The sequence below is a fragment of the Bacillus rossius genome, chromosome 1, assembly GCF_032445375.1.
Source record: "Bacillus rossius redtenbacheri isolate Brsri chromosome 1, Brsri_v3, whole genome shotgun sequence".
NCBI lineage: Eukaryota > Metazoa > Arthropoda > Insecta > Phasmatodea > Bacillidae > Bacillus > Bacillus rossius.
The window spans coordinates 345645238-345662020 of record NC_086330.1 but is presented as its reverse complement, the minus strand read 5'-3'; the positions used below and the strand labels follow the sequence as shown (position 1 = coordinate 345662020).

General features: G+C 37.5%; 2 protein-coding genes across 4 annotated transcripts in view; one reads left to right on the top strand and one right to left on the bottom strand.

Moving 5' to 3' along the window:
- LOC134528170 (STE20-related kinase adapter protein alpha) overlaps positions 1-169 on the top strand; it is a 31176-nt gene extending 31007 nt beyond the window's left edge. Inside the window, exon 7 of one of the 2 annotated variants that reach the window (XM_063361544.1) lies at positions 36-169. In XM_063361544.1, coding sequence (XP_063217614.1) covers positions 36-82 — 47 coding nt within the window. In that variant the 3' untranslated portion in view covers positions 83-169. Of the gene's footprint in view, positions 1-2 lie in introns of both variants that reach the window. The other variant, XM_063361543.1, reaches the window with a different exon arrangement.
- A 674-nt stretch (positions 170-843) lies between these two features.
- The window catches only part of LOC134528169 (proton-coupled zinc antiporter SLC30A2-like), a 33394-nt gene continuing 17454 nt past the window's right edge, over positions 844-16783 (bottom strand). For both annotated transcript variants that reach the window (XM_063361542.1, XM_063361541.1), the window contains exons 4-7: positions 16028-16181; positions 13456-13642; positions 9941-10181; positions 844-7652 (exon numbers count right to left, since the gene is read on the bottom strand). In XM_063361542.1, coding sequence (XP_063217612.1) covers positions 7504-7652; positions 9941-10181; positions 13456-13642; positions 16028-16181 — 731 coding nt within the window. In that variant the 3' untranslated portion in view covers positions 844-7503. The remainder of the gene's footprint in view (positions 7653-9940; positions 10182-13455; positions 13643-16027; positions 16182-16783) is intronic.

Here is a 16783-nt window from a genome sequence, read left to right as displayed (position 1 = left end):
AGGGTCAGATGACCTGGCGTCTATCTTGGTTGCAGATAAATTAGCGGAAATGGAGTTAGAACCAGACCAGTGGGATTTCTGAGAAGCTAAGCCAAAATCAGTTGTAAACCAGTACATGTATTATATATATTTTGTAAATAAACTATGTTCAAATTTTGTTTCACAGTTATCTATCCTTTTATTAATGATTTTTTGTGCCATTTTATGGGTTCTCTTCTTTGACTAAAAACCACTCTTCAACATGATAATGTCTTTGATGTATTGTTTTCAAGTTCATAGAAAGTAGTATGGTGTGTAAGGTATGCAGAATTTTTAACAAATTGAAAATTTTAACAGAATAATATTTTCAAAATTTTCTGAATGGGGGTGTGATTTTGCAATTAAAATGATTGAGACAAATAGGTACTTGATTTCTGTACCTGAAATAGTAAATTTGCTTACATCTAACTAATCAGGAGCCAATTTACTGAAACATTTTGGCACTGTATACTTAAAAAGTAGATATAAGATAACTTAAAGTAACTAGGTTCAGTGGTAGGTACACAGATAGATACAGAACTCTGAAACGTTACCTATTAATGAATAAAACGTAACTTACAATTTTAACAAGAACCTGATAAAATTTACTAGTCTTAGTTTACAAACAAAGTCAAACTTATTTCAATTTAAATAGTTTATGCTATGGTCACCTCAATGTAGCATAAGAATCATTTACATTCGAATAACAGAAATGTTGAAAATTCTCAACTTTTGATTGGTGAAAATTACTGCAAATCATCTATTTAGGATTTATAAAATAGCACTCTAATATTAAAAACTGCACACACACATACCAAAAAAACCTTTATGTAAATAAATATTTATTTGGTGATGCACATACCGCACAGGTGAAAATAAATATAATGGTAAAACCTGTGGCACTGTTCCACTAGTTACAATCTACTTACAAATGTACTAATGTGGGTTACGGTGCCACCAACAGCAGTGATGGACTGCTGTTACAAGAGGTGGTAAGCCAGCCCATTCTTATTGTTAAGTACACTTCACTGTATCAGTTACAGTTAATAACCAAGACTGTATATAGCTCAAAACAAGAGGGGTGCGGGGCATTTTTTTTCCAGAATAGAAATCAAAGTTATATAGTTCTTATGACTTCTCACAGATGACACATCTCTATTTTATTATTAGTTTCTTTCAAAGTGTTGAAATATCAGCAACCAACCATCTACTAATTTTTTTTAATTTTTTTTTAATTTTTATTCACCTCCTCACCTACCAAGATATGCCCTTGCCAAGATACTGTCCATCTAAAAGGTTTTACTCGTATAATGGATAGCATGGCAGATCCTTTTTATTATTTACCCCTCATTTTACAACAGAAAAATTTATTTAATTATTTTTCTTGTAGATATTGTTATAAAAATTGTTCTAATCTATATATAATTTTCAGTTTAAGCTTAGAATGAGAAATTGCTTAGCTTAAACGAATGTTCTATGTATGTATTCTTTACAATACCTCACTGTCCTAATTGCATAAAGCCTAGCATATGGTAAGACATTACTAACACAGATTCTAGCATGACAAATCCATTGATAACAAAGCAGGAGAACAACACAAAATGTTATCCATTAAATTATAACTGGGAGGGTGCCGGATTACAGATCGATTAATCGGCCAATATTGTCATCTTACCGATTGTTGCAATCAGAATCATGCTCACCAATATTTCACGAGTGTCAACTACTTATTATATTCACCTGCAGAAGGGTCGCTCCTGCACGAGTCACATCTATAGTTTTTGGCATAAAAATCCAACATTTTCACTGTAAGAGTCACCCTCGAATATGGGTTGCATCCTATATTTGTCTTCAGTAGTGTTCTATAGATGCTAGTGAAGTCTTTATGTTCTGAATCTCAGCTTACTGATGTGTAAGAAAATGAAAAGAATACTATATACCCACCTTCCTGTCAATTGTATGAATTTTTTTTACAGTTACTTTAATAGCAACAAACACATAATTTCAAAATTTGAAATTTTGTTTTCCTAAACTCTGTTATTACTATTAGCAACTTAATTTGTTCAAATATTGGTTTGCATGACTCAAGTTATTTCCAAAAAAAAAAAAAAAAAGTAAGGCAAGAAACCAACATGCTTCATCACATGATGTTTTACTATATTTTTTTTTAATGCTGATCAGTATTGTTTACCGGCCAAATAGACAGCAAGCAATCGGTATGGGTAAATTTCCTGACCGGCCCAGATCTACAATAAATATGTCATGAGGTTTACGTATTGGTTCAGGCTTGAGTGATTGTGAAAACCTCTTTTTATATTGTGATGAACTTATTTGTTACTTAGCTCCTATGTCTTTTATTAATTGATAACCTGTACTGAGTTATTTAACATGTAATAAAATTTGACTTCAAAATCTAACCTGATAACAGTGCAAATCATGTTGTCTTGGTAAAGATCCACTCTGACTTCTGCAGTAACATTGCCATTTCAAACAACATGTAGTTAGCACAAGTACACCAGAAATATGTACTTTAATCCTCACTCAAGCTACAAACTACACAGACATAAAAAGTTATTAGCATTATAGAGAGAGAGAATTTTATAACCTCTAAGCTAAGGTCACAATATGCATTTTACATTTCATTACAAACTTGTTTGTTTGAAGCTTAAAAATTTAGGAATTAGCATACAATATCTTCCTTTTTTCAGTCAGATGTGGTCTAAAAATACAGTCAAATTTTCTAAATTACAAGTACTTACAATTGCTAGGAATGAATTTGTGATTTTACTGCACTCAAATTTCGATGAAAAAAATAATAATTTGGTAAAAAAATGTGCCTGTGAATTGCCAAAACTGCGTTCGCTGAAATGAGTTTCCGAACTTTAGCCCAATTTTATTTACTATCACTTCATGTTGGAATTATTGACATATATGTATCTACATTGGGTTCAATGTTACATGTCATCATTCCTATTTTCAGAGATACACAATTAAATGGTGCATATTTTTTTAAATGCTTAATACACTGCCGGGCGTGCCAATTTCCGTGCGCGCTCTCCCAACGCCTCTTTGTTCTGCCAGTCCATGCCGAGCAATGTTTGCTGTCAGAACTATGGGATACTGCTTGCTACTTTCGTGCTCCCTACAGTATCTATTAGGTATAATTATCAAACCTCAGCACTAGAATCGACTGGACTAAGAACTATGATATGACTGCAAATTATATACTTATATCTTATATTAAATTTTATGCTGTCATGACACTAAGTTTCATGCTGATGTTGTGCGGTTCTGAGAACAACTTTGGAACAAAAATTCAAGCCTGACCTCATGAGAAAAGGCACTGATTTCAGATGAAATAACCATAGCTTTAATACCTTTTAGGCCTTTGCCCACTGCAATGCATTTCCGATGCTAAAACATCTGTGTCTCGTTTGCATAAACATAGGGCAAGAATGAAGAAAATGTTCAGCCGTTCTCTGTTGGATGGCACTGAAGTCACAGACGTACAGCCAGTAATGTTTTTTGCTGCCTCCAAGATACATCCACCCCCACCCCCCTTTTCTCTATAAAAAAAAACAAGTGTAATAATTAATGTCTAAAGAACAAACTTATGGTTATTATGTATCGCAATATGTTTCAAACAAACATATTTGGTTTCGGTAATCCCACAGTATTAATTTATAAGAAGGATATAAAGAATTATAAACCCCATTTCTATGGTTTGGGTAGGTATAAAAAAGTTATCTCCTTTTGTAAATGCATTCTTGTTTTGCTAATGAACACAACCCATAACTAGGGAAAATAATGTAATGACTGACAAAAAAAAAGACTCGAAGTTGGATTTGTTAATTTTTAGGGATATCATACATCCTTGATTTATTCAGTAGTCTATTGCAACCTCTACTTGTCACCCATTGGAAATTACGACTTCACTCAAGATTAGTAAAAATTATTTCGCAAACACAACACACTGTGTCCAGTATTGCTCGGGATTGCCTCTTGCCTTCAGCAGTCTAGCTGTCCTGCCACCACAAGGGCATCAGGCAACACTGGCCTGAGCACGCACTACCCTCCTCCTCCACCACCACCTCCGGCAAAGACCACGTGATTCACCACTGCGACAGCACCCCGTATCCATTCACACAACTAGGATGAGGGAGCAGGCGGAGTGTGTGGCGAGTCCTAACAGCATGTCTCTTTGCCGCGAGAGGGCTGCACTATACTGGCTTTGAATGTTAAACCTAGAGCTGTGTCGATACGAATCAGCAGTTGATTTTGCCGATATTTAGTTGAATCTGCGTTTCTGCCGATTCACAATATGCTTATTAATTTTCGGCCGATGTTATTGAAAAATCGAAGTACCTGCCATAACATAAAAATCCACCAGTATCATTTTCACATTTCGTACTACTACATACTTTAAACATCATTTCTTGGCTAAATTTGCCAGCCGTACATAAAAATCTCAGTTTGAAAAATTGTATTTGCATTGAAATTTTTAAACTCAATATTTTGCAACTTTAAAGCTCTTTTTAAAGAAACTTAATATTTAATAGCATACAACATATTTTATTCTTAAGATAAAACAAGTTTCTTCATAAATATATTGCACTTTCTGCATTCTAGAGTTTCTACAAACCATGAGTCAAAATTCAATTGAACTGTTGAAAAAATGAATAAAAATTTTTATTTATTTATTTAGGTTACAAGAACCAATATTTTTAATCCAAGGAACACTTTAAAGAAAGTAAATCACTATCTAAACACTTTTAATTTAGGGATCAATCAATACCCCTTAAGGAACTATGAATTATTGTTCAAAACAAGTATTGCAGCTACCGTATTTACCTGCCTATGGGTAGCATATTTTAAGCCATTTTTTGGTATAAAAAAAAAAAAATGTAGAACATCCCTTATGCAAGTTTTTTCCTTTGAGTAAATAAAAAAAAAAATTGTATAATTGCAGCGTGTCGTTAAGTATGTTTGTAAATAACTTTCCCATGTTGGTTTGTAATATATATGTCATGAGTAATTAAAAACTGTTTAGTTAAAATATCTCAGCAGTGCATGAAAAGCACTATGAATGGTGCCATTGTGCTACATCTGTCCAGCCATCGGCCGCCCAGCCAGCGCCGGCAAGTGACGCGACTTGTGGGCTAGCATTTAGCTGGAGGAGGGGAATATAAAAATAAACCAGCCAGAGTTTTGTGTGTGAGTGTGCATTTTGTGAGTGCATGTGGTCATGTATCAGTGTTGATAGTTCTCCCTTCCACCCTCATCATTGTAAATGACAGTGAACTGGCACAGTATACAATCTCCACGTGTCTATTGCGACCGGTTTTTCAAACGCAACTGTGACCCAACGCTGTTTTTTTGCATGAGATTTCCCAGATTTCAAATTCAAACGCAACATTCCATGACAAAACTACAGCCATATTGGTGCTTTGAAAGCTGCCCTTCAAAGTAAGGCTTTTTACATTCCTCCAGCTCCTGAATGAATTTCTTGCTGCTGTGCATGCTAGTTTTTATAAAAGGAAATGACAAGAAAAGGTAGCTTGGTGCCTTTTTTTTTAAATTCTAGAGTGGATACATAAGTGTAAAAAAACAGAGCCTTCTCTTTTGTCTTTTTGTAAAAAGGAGGGGGCATGGGAGGAGGAGGGGGGAAGGAAATGGACTAAGAATGAAGCCTCACTTCCTCCTATAGTAATAAAGAAGAATGGAAAGCAGACAAAAAGAGGACCCATGGTTAAACCCAGTGCCCTATTTCTTACACACCAATAACAATAAGCATAGACAGGAAACAAAGACTTCACTTGCTTCTATGGTATTCTAATGTAGATAAATATATAGTGCTACCCTTCTGCAGGTAAATACGGTACAACAGAAACATGAAACCACGTAAAGAATAAAAAATAAAAAAAGAACATTACAAGATCAAAAACGGGTAAACATATTACTGCTACAATGCTATAAAATACGTCTTTAGAACAAATAAAAGAGTTAGAATTGATGTATTAATGATATTTTACAAAACAATATTAAAATATAATTTAACCCAGGCATTTCACTTGCTTGAAATATGTCCTGTGTTTCTGTAAAAAGTATATTTTTCAACATTTAAAAAATATATATTTTTAAAAACAATTTTAAAATTAAAACAATTTAAAAACCTTCCTTCAATGTAAACAATAAATTATTTCTACAACAATCACCTGTAACGTTAAAGTATAAATAATAATAATTATGCTAGGAAACCCATGTTTTAGCATACAAAAGTAACATTTTTCACTCAACTTGTGCAGTTAAGCATTCAAAATAACACCCGTGAAATGTATTATATTCAGAATTTGAGTTTAAAGAACTTTTAGGTCTTGTTCCCACAGCGCATGGCTTGGCAAATCGGTGCACTAACCGTACTCAGGCTATCTGTTGAATCATAAGCCTCTGATGTCCAAGCATTTACCCACATTTTCACATGTAAGATCAAGTTATCTTGAGCAATGATAACAAACTAATGATCAGCAGGCTAATTATGAACAATCATGGAGAATTGCGGTATTCTCCACACACTACTAAAACACATACTGCATTTGGTAATTACGAACCAATATGTGGTGTGTGTTTTGTTATGATCCAAGAGAATTGTGGTCAATATAAATCAGTGTTGTCAAAGAAGGGCCAGCAGCAACCACTGAATAATTAACGTGTGCGTAAAATAAACTATCTGTCAGTAGATATAAATAATTTGTTTCACTCATACTTTAAATATACCCATCTTAGTTTTTATTTTTATTAAAGGCTTTTAAACTCTGTGATTTTTTTCTAATTATTAGTTTTAAAGATGGAGTAAAAATGTTGTGTCATCAATGTTGCAATACCCGTGAATTGCCATAGCAAACATTAAACCATAGATAAAAAATTAAAAATACTATCATAACAGTTCCTAACCTTAAATATTATGTTACACTTCTTTGTAAATGGGTTTGACTCCTTAAATGTCCCAGCTATGATTAAAAGAAAATCGTGCCACTAAAATTTCACATTATTTAATATAATAATCATCCTAGTTAAATTACATTTCTATCTTATTCATTTCACACCACCAACTGATACACATGTGGTATCAACATAGCAACAGTGTGATAAATAACGTCCAAAATATGTGTTCATACTCAAAGGATACCTACATCATCAATAGTCTGAGTTTAACGAAAACAGTTGTGTTCGTAATCACACAGCTTTTTGCTGTGGGAATCTTTGAGACATTTGATGTTTACCGTGTCTTGTATCGCAAAATGTATGTTCATAATCAGCCTGCAGGCTTGCCAAGCAATGCCTTAGGAAACAAGTCTTTATAAATGCAGTATGCTCTTATCACAAGTCTCAATAAATAACAAAGGAGTTTGTTTTGGTAAGGCGCTACGCGAGTGTACGCTACAAGCGCGCGGAGACGGCGAAGACGCCGCCGCCGCGGACTCGATGCTAGTCGCTGGGCGCCCGACAGGACGGGCAGTCGCGCGAGGCGTCGGGACAATACCTCTCCACCTGCACGGTGGTCGAAAGAACGCCCAGCTCCCAGCGAGCTAGCTTCTGGGCCTGTCTCAGCACCACCTCTGGATCCGCTCCCGGGTCTGCAACATGGCGTGCCATCACAGGGACGTTAAGATTATATCCTTGAACTTTGCGAATCCACGTTGCCGTGAGCCTGGCATTCTCACCCCGTCCCTTCTCCGAGCCACAGTGGTTGGTAAACAGATGAATCTCCTCTAAGCTTATGTGAATGCCATTTTTTTAGGGAGATTTAAAATGGAATTTCAAATCAAATATAAAATTGTTTTTAATACTCGCCTCCCACCAAAATGATTTTTTTTAAGTGGAAAATGTGTCGGACGCCGGTTGGTTCTCTTGCAGTACTCCCGGTTCCAACCCCTTGCCCTCTGTACGAGACATTAATTGCTGATTCAGACATTTAGATTGCACCTCCCTGCATATCTGCATTACCCTCTTTAATTTTGTTCCTGCTAATGTCAGGTTTTTACTCTTCACGCCACATCTTGCAATGATGACCTCGACATGGGTGCTTGGCTAGTATTCAATAACTGTTTCAGTAGTAGATTCGCAAACGGCCCTGGGACATAAGGAAGGTTGTCTGATACATAAGCTCAACACAAACACTGTATAGATGCACAAAATACTGGAACTGGAATCACTGCGCCTGAATAAGGGAAATAACTATGTTAACTACCCAAGCCGAGTGAATGTACAAATAATTGTCTTAATAAGTACATATTTAAATTTTTTTGTGTAAATGTTTGGCATGTACAGTCGTAAATAGTCGTGGAAAACTTAACGCAGTTCTGCTTGTGAAGCAGGGCATTTGTTGCTGCCAAGATTAGTAGAATGTGTCATCTTTCGTTGTGGCTTCACGTGGTCATTACCGTAAATCTTTTTTTGGTGATGTGACCATGTCATACAAATACTATCAATGTTGCAAAAGGCCAAATTAAATGGTTGTCAATTTAACAGTCAATGAGAATAGAGAATAAGGCTTACTTTCTAATATTGGCTACGGAATAACTAACAAGCCCTTTTGTAAAATTTTATGTATCATACCATATTTGTGATCAATTTCAAATGAAAATAACAATAAAAATAATACACAGCACATCAATAAATAATACGGTGACCAACTGTTTGAGTGGTTTTGCATACGCCTGTTAGATTCCCTGATTTTTTATTAATTTCCTTTAAAATTATTGACCCGAAAACACATTTTAAAATCTGAGTATTTTTTAACATTTTAGTTACTTTAGTTACTTTGCAATCTGAAATGTTTAGATAATATTTATCCTGCAGAAAACATACACATATTCTTTCAATTTTAACAGCTTAGTAGGAAGCTTAGTAAGTTCTTTGAATGAATCTTGCAATAGTGAAGATAGATTTAACATTCTCATGAACATATTCCATGCCATTTCAAGTTTTCACTGTTTGTCATAGAAAAACCACCAAATTAGAAAATAAAGATACACAAACACACAGAAACAAGCCAAAATTAGTCGATCTCAAATGTTAATAATGGACAGCACATAGAATTCTGAGGAAGGAATTGGCAACAATATCACGACACAGATGAAAAACAGTGGGGGCTTGACAATGGTAAGAGAGTTGCAAAAAAGAACAGGAAAAACAGACAAACAACAACCCTTTACAAAGATAAACAGATGAACCCAAAGGTGGTTAGTGCAAAGTGTCCTCCTCTTATCTGTGTTACGGAATTGTTTTCAATAACAAAAATGAAATACCCAGCCCCCACAAGAATGACAAACCCTATCCTTATTTTTATTAAGTCACTAAGAAATAAAACATTTATTTTTGTGTTATAAGTTTTCGTACTGAAACTGTTACCAGATGACTTGAAGTAAGTTTTTGGACATACGCCATTGCTAAGAACTTTTTCTGTTGAAGAAAAACTAATAAATAAAATAAATAAATAAAAATACCCAAAAAAGACAAAAAAAAACACAAAATTAAGCAAACAATTGCTGTTGTCAACAAGGATATGAACACCACAAAATATTCCGAAACAGGAATATGGTCAACAAACAAAACTGTTACCAGATAACATGAAAGTCAAAAAGATAGCCGGACGTCCGATGACGCCGGTACCAGATGAACCACTGAGTCTTTCCTGGTGGCCACCAGGATCGCTTGAGTTAATAGCAACAAAATGGTGCCATATTTGAATTTTGAAGCGTCCAACACTTTGGATTAGTTAATATAAATCTAGGATAAGCACTATTTACAAATCCAACATAAGTAGAACCAGTACCGAAAACAAGCACTTCACGTTGAAACAAACAGAATCAGGCCATAACCGCGCAGCTCGAAGCTCGAAGCAACATTGCCCTGTGCTCACCGACCACCAGATGCACGGCGAGGGCGTTCTTGTCGGTGGTGAGGGACCAGACGTGGAGGCCGTGCAGGCTGCGGACACCCTCGATCTCGTGCAGCCGGGACGCGACGGTCGAGTGGTCCAGGTGGCGGGGGAAGCCCTCCATGAGCACGTGGGTGGTCTCCCTCACGATGGTCACCGTCGTGGCCAGCACCACCGCGGAGAACAGGAACGTGCAGACGGGGTCTATCAGCTTTGCTTGCGGCTGCGGGAGGAACCCCATCACAAAAATACAGTAGAACATCTCTGGGAAATTAAAAAAAAAAAAAATTTAAAATTTAAGACGCCGCACACAGTTCAGAGAAAAGCCGTAACACACAAACCCTCCGTCCCGACTGATCTCACTTCTGGCTTTGACTTCAAACAGCATATTGAACTTTCGTTTTGCTAATAAGTAAAAATTAGGGATGGGCCAATCAAATCCTCAAATACCATTAAATCCTTAGCATTTAAAGGGTTTTATATTTGAGGAAAAAAGATTCTAAGTAAAATATTAGAGGAAATAAAGTAAATTAAAAAATTCAACACTGATAACCTCTGAAGTTTATTTACTGGGTCAATTTTTTTTCTCCCCTTTATACCTATCCTGTTACCATTCCCCAAGAGATTGTACTTTTAAAACGTAATTATTTAAATAAAATTTCAATTAGTATAGAGTCTGGAAACTTAGTTTGTGAATCAATCATTTAAAGGGTAGAATGTTTCAACACTATGTAATTTACTGTACATTATTTTATTTTTGACCTTGAAACCTAGATTTCGATTTGAGGGGTATATTCTAGGTACTCTCTGGGATTTGAATTTAAGATTTGAACCATCACTAGTAAAAACCTATAATCATGAAGCAATCTTAAAAAGTGGTATTACACGTGCTATTTCAACTATTATCAGAGTCAACATCCATAAAAACAAGTTCAGTGTTTGTTGCGAAAATAAAAGGTAACTATTAATTGAAAATTTAGTGTACTTCCAACTTGACTGGTTGCATTAGTGCTTTAATGCAAATATGAACACTCAAATCCAACTTATGAAAAATCATTCCTATCCACAACCTCAGAAAACTCAACTAAAACATTACCTTGTACAACCCCTCAGAAGGAATTTCAAAATCTAATTTAAGTTAATGACATACATATTCAAAACCATGTATCTATCATTAAATGGGTTCTATAGTACAACACTTGCACTGCCAAACAGTATTGTACCATTTTAGAATATTTTCATAGTATTTTACAGACAAAATATAACAGATAGCCTATACCCCAATTATATATAGACATAGAAAATTCTGAGTATTTTCTCAGTGAATATAGTACCGTATTTACTCGTGTATAGCGCGCCCTCGTGTATAGTGCGCACCACGATTTTTGCAACTAATTCCAAAGAATAAATAAATTTTACTAACATTTTGTGGTACCTGATTATTTAAATTGATGTGTGGTGATGCGTCAGGAAAATACTTAAACTCTGCTGTGTAGACGGAAGATAATGAAGCGCTGTATCGTCACAACTGGTATGTGGAAGGAAGGGAGGGAGGGAGGCGTGCCGCTCTACGTTGCTAAGCTGGCGCGGAGAACTAGATGACTCACCGGTCGCTGCTGGGACGAGGAATTGAAGAAGCGAAGAAAGTGGCCAGAGGGGGGGGGGGGGGGGGGGGGGGAAATTGGTGACAACATTCTCTCTCTCTCTCTCTCTCTCTCTCTCTCTCTCTTTTTACTAGCTTCTGAGCTGGCTTTCTGTAAAGGGGGGAGGTCTAAAAATAAACAAGACCATGATGTGCGAGCTTGCGTGCGCATGTGTGCGTGTGCGTGTGTGCTGTGAGCGTGTGTGTGTGTGCGAGAGACCAGGTTGTGCGTCTGTGTGTGTGTTTGAAAGAGAGGCCTTGTTGCTTGTGCGTATGTGTGGGGGCTGGCCAGAAACGTCACCCGTCACCCAGCAGTTAACGACTTCCACTCCTCCCCGCCTCCCTCACCAAACTTTTTTTTTCCGTGTATAGCGCGCATCCTTATTTTTTTCCTTTACTTGAGGGGAAAAAAGGGCGCGCTATACACGAGTATATACGGTATATTGCAAGATTTCAAAAGTCTTCTGTGATAGAAATGAGCAAGCATCCACAACTAAAAAGGGCATGCCACATCCCAAATTACCACAGAAACTATCCCATGAACGAGAGCATTTTTTTTTTTGACAGATTAATGTAAAGGTAATAATCAGTCAATCCACACAAATTATTCCACTAAATAAAATTAAGAATAGTTAAAATACTTAATCCGGTATGTTGGGGACCACGGCCATACCAGATAAGAGGTTTTGCCAGATTATTGAACATCAATCTAGATTTAACGGGAAAACCAAACAATAATTAACAAAGTATTCAAAACCAGCTTTAATAACAATAAGCTGTTCAATAGACAGAAATGGTACAGATAAGCACTGATCATCATCAAAAAATCATTACGGAAATGAATCCGTAAAACATGAAATGTAACCCTATAGAAAACAGACCTACTTAACTACTCATCTGCCCTTTTCGTAAAGTATCATATTTTCAGCAGTTTTAAAATCGCGTGCTTTTTTCTGAAGCTCTGCACACCGTATGTGTGCCCAGGGAGTCGAGGCCCTTAAACCAATTCATTTCTTTTTAGTTTTTCTTTTCCAAGGAAGTTTCCATCCCCCCGCCACGATATGATGCAGCATGCAATTAGCACTGTCGTATCTGATAATTGGCTGATGCAAACTGTACTAGGTGAAAAAACATTACGCGCAGGACTGATATCACTCTCGCGTGTTTGACAGTAACAATCAACTATAAGGAAACTAAAAAATGCCGGCAGCGCAGTTATGATACCTGGCAGCCAAGGTCAACAGCTGGAATCCAAACGAACGACTTAATTGGTGCCAGGTTACAGAATGAGCCAAACCATAGAATGATGGAATTAAAGACTTTTCACTTTATTAGTATTTTTTCTCAATATTGATAGAAGATGCCAAACAAAAAAAAAATTGTTGATAAAATTACTCAAGGGAAGAGTGCACTCGTTCGTGGGACAGACGGGTCGTTACCACAACGCCAAAATACCACAACGCCGTACGTACAATAACACCGAATACCATAACGCTGAATGCCAAATTGACCGCAACGCCGACAGCTAGAAAACTGCTGTGTACCACAACGCCGAAATACAGTAACGCCGAAAAATGTTGTTGCGGGGAGGGGGGGCCACAGGAGCAAAATGAAAAACAACTGAATGAATTTGTGTGCTAACCTTACCTAACCTAACCTTTGTGGCAGTCCTGCAATGACATTTTGCGGCGTTAATGTATTTCGGCGTTGTGGTAATTCGGCGTTGTGGTACACAGCAGTTTTCTAGCTGTCGGCGTTGTAGTCAATTTGGCATTCGGCGTTATGGTTTTCGGCGTTGTGGTGCGTCCCCGGGACAGACCATACAGAAATACAATAGTGAATATGCCACACTCACGTAAAATTTGATGACGATGGCAGACACCAGAACACCGACGCTCTGAATGAGGTCTCCCAGCACGTGTATGATTGCCGCGCGCACGTTGATACTGCGCTGCTGCTTGGCATGAGGGTGAGCGTGGGCATGAGAGTGGGCGTGAGCGTGCCGCACTGCCTCGCATGCACCGTTCAGAACCAGGCCCATGCTAGACAGGGGACGTTCAGCACCACTCAAGGGGGCGTCAGCAACCAAAAAGAAACCAACTAGACTTTAACAGCTTTTCGGTCATAATAATCCCGATTGGCCACATCACCATCCAATCACGGCCACTTGATGGGACCAATCACAGCTCGGCTGTATCTGAAGCTATACAAATACTTTGCCAAAAGATCAGGCCTTCAGTTATTCATGAACCCTTGAAAATGGCTGCAACATGGCAAGCAAAAATTTTGGGCACTTCATTATTTCATTGGACATGGTCTTGAAAAAAAAATACCAAGAAGTTTGAAAATTTGGCTACGAAAACCTACGATAAAAATTTATTATAGTTTATTATTGAAAAATTAACTACTTCAAAGAATAGTACATAGTTAAATGGAATGCCTGAAGTTGACTGTGATTGTTTGTAACAAATAGTTTCCACTGTAAAATCATTTGAGGTTCAGAAATTAATTTGGAAGAATAACGCCAACTCAAAAAAATATTATCAACTGTCACTCTTTTTATCCATCTCAGAAAATCTAAACAATGTTTGTTATCGGACTTAAGAAAGGCAAATTTTCAATAATGAACTACGTAAAATCGTCATGACATAAAAATGGCTGAATTCAAAGCAAAGTGATAAATTTGTCTGATCACTCTCCTCACAGTGAGGTTGAACCGTAATTTTTCATGAGTGGGAAACATGGCAGACGTTGTGGGTTTTCTCAAGGTGTTCCCACTTCCCACACCCAATATTGCTCCGTCCTCATCACATCAGCGTTCATAGTCTCTAAAGACCTCAAATGACATTAAGGGTCAGGGATGTATCAGTGTTAGTACATTGGAATGATAAGTGTGACGCTTGCAAGTGCTTCTAACGTGGTATCTCCTCTAAGCACAAGGCTGTGGCCTGGAACGCAGTCTTCTCATCGTGCATAGGGCATCTGTGATATTTGAGCAGTAACCATAACATTAAATGGAAGAGATATGAAGATAAGGTTGTAATGAAATATGCAAATCCCTTGAGTCCTTTCAAGAATCTGTAACAAATGTTTCATGCCTAAATTGTATTTTGAAAACACATGTTTTTGCCATTTCCACTCTACTAAAAATAGTTTTAAAAAAAATCCACCCTCATGATATTATGAAATGCTTTTCATAATTAGACCCCCAATCTAATATCTTGAGCAGTTTTCAAATAGGGTGATTTTTTCTGAAGCTCTGCACACTGTATGTGTGTCTAGGTAGGTGGGGCCCTTAAACCCATTCCGTTTCTTTTCAGTTTTTCTTTCCCACTATAGTTTTCATTCTCCTCCTTGACATGCGGCACACAGTTAGCACTTTGCTCTGTCTGATAGTTGGCTGAATGCATACTATATCAGCTGTAATAATTGCTGGTAGGATTGATTTCACTCTAGTGTATTTGAAGACAGTTGCATAAGACTGCCCAAGCAAGGCAAGTAAATGAAATGCCCTCTCATGCTAGACGCAGGGAATGGAGTGAGGCTGAAAAATTCCAACTCTATACATCATACACGTCATTCTTTACGACATGCTAATGGATATGTGTTATGAAACAGAATGCATAAGCATTGCACATATTTATGCACTGAGGCATTAAAATGCATTTAAATTTAAGCTTCCAATTAGTTTACTACTTATCTTCAACTGATATATAAATAAATATTTAATAACACAAAGATCACAATATACAATTTTTAAGAAAACATAAATGCATCACTGACTTCTTTCTATGCTACGAAGTGCATGTCATCAGATGGTTACCGATTCCTGGCAGATCTAAGATGAGAAATAAGAAGTGTTGGAGTATAGTAAAAATAATAGCTAAGAGATCTGGAATTTAAAACAAGGAAGGTATTACTGCTACCACGGAAGGATGATGTGCAAGGAGTAGACAAGGTAAAGGATTTAATAATGAGCTCGTGAGAGCTGTAGGAGTGTGTGAGGAAAAATTATTATCCACGAGAAAATGTGAAGAACATGGCATTTAGAAAGTGGTTAAGGACACAAAGTAAGGTATCAATTTCTAGCATAAAGATAACAGAAGGCGAGCAAAACAAATATGAACAACAGAAGTAAAAGAATGGCTGCAGTAGCTAATAAAAGTATTGGAGTAAGATGTGAAAGAGTGTAAGTAACAGAGGCAGAAAACGAAGAGGCAGAAAGTGATGATGTTACTTATATGAAGAAGGAAAAATGGCAAATGGAGAGAACTATGGAAGAGTTACTTTGAGAAGTTGCTGAACACAACTGATTAAGCACGGAAATCTATACAAGAGGATGACGCAACAGGTAATGACATTTTAAATATGCATCAGTTCAAAACCAAATCTTTAGACACAAAGTCTTGCTTTCCCTTACCACTTACATGATGTTGAAAGCCACGCCGATTCCTGACACTATCATCATTGTGTTAGCTTCAATAGTGAAGTCTTCGCTGATGATACGCTGAACAGCCATGAACACAAAAATGCCAGTCATCATCCATATTAAGGAGACGCTTCCAAGTGCACCAAGTACTTCTGAAATGTCACAAAAGAACAGTATAACTATCAATGTCTATAAAAAAGCTATAATATGCAAGACTAATAAAACTAATCTCTATATAATGTTACGAGCATACTGGGAGGCAAGGCCGCGACGCGTGCCTGGAATCTGAAGTGGGCCTTCCAGTGGTAGTCTTGCCTGGTGGCCCCCGCGGTGACGCACAGCCACTGACGTCACACACGCATACCTTTGGGAATTAGAGTGGTCCAGCCTCCTAACCTCCCCCCCTGCCCTGCTTCCTCATTCCACGACCTGTCATCTATCCCGCAGCGGCCTGGGAATTCTGCGAGCTTCCAGAGGCCGCCGCGTAGAGTGGCGTAAATAGCATGCCACTGTTCTGGGTGTTTCGAGCTTCACGTCAAAGGCGTGCCAGACCATTCGAGAAGCATGGCTGACAAGTACAAAAGCAACGACGGCCGCCTCTGAGGAGACCAGAGTGACAGTGGTAGTGAGGGGCAGTGAAGAGGGAGAGTGTCCCCTGTGTGAGCAAATGTGGATGACAAGTGAAGGGACTGTGCGTGCACGAACGATTAAGTGGTGTGAGAATGTGTGTCAAACAGAGTGCGAGGTAAGAGGC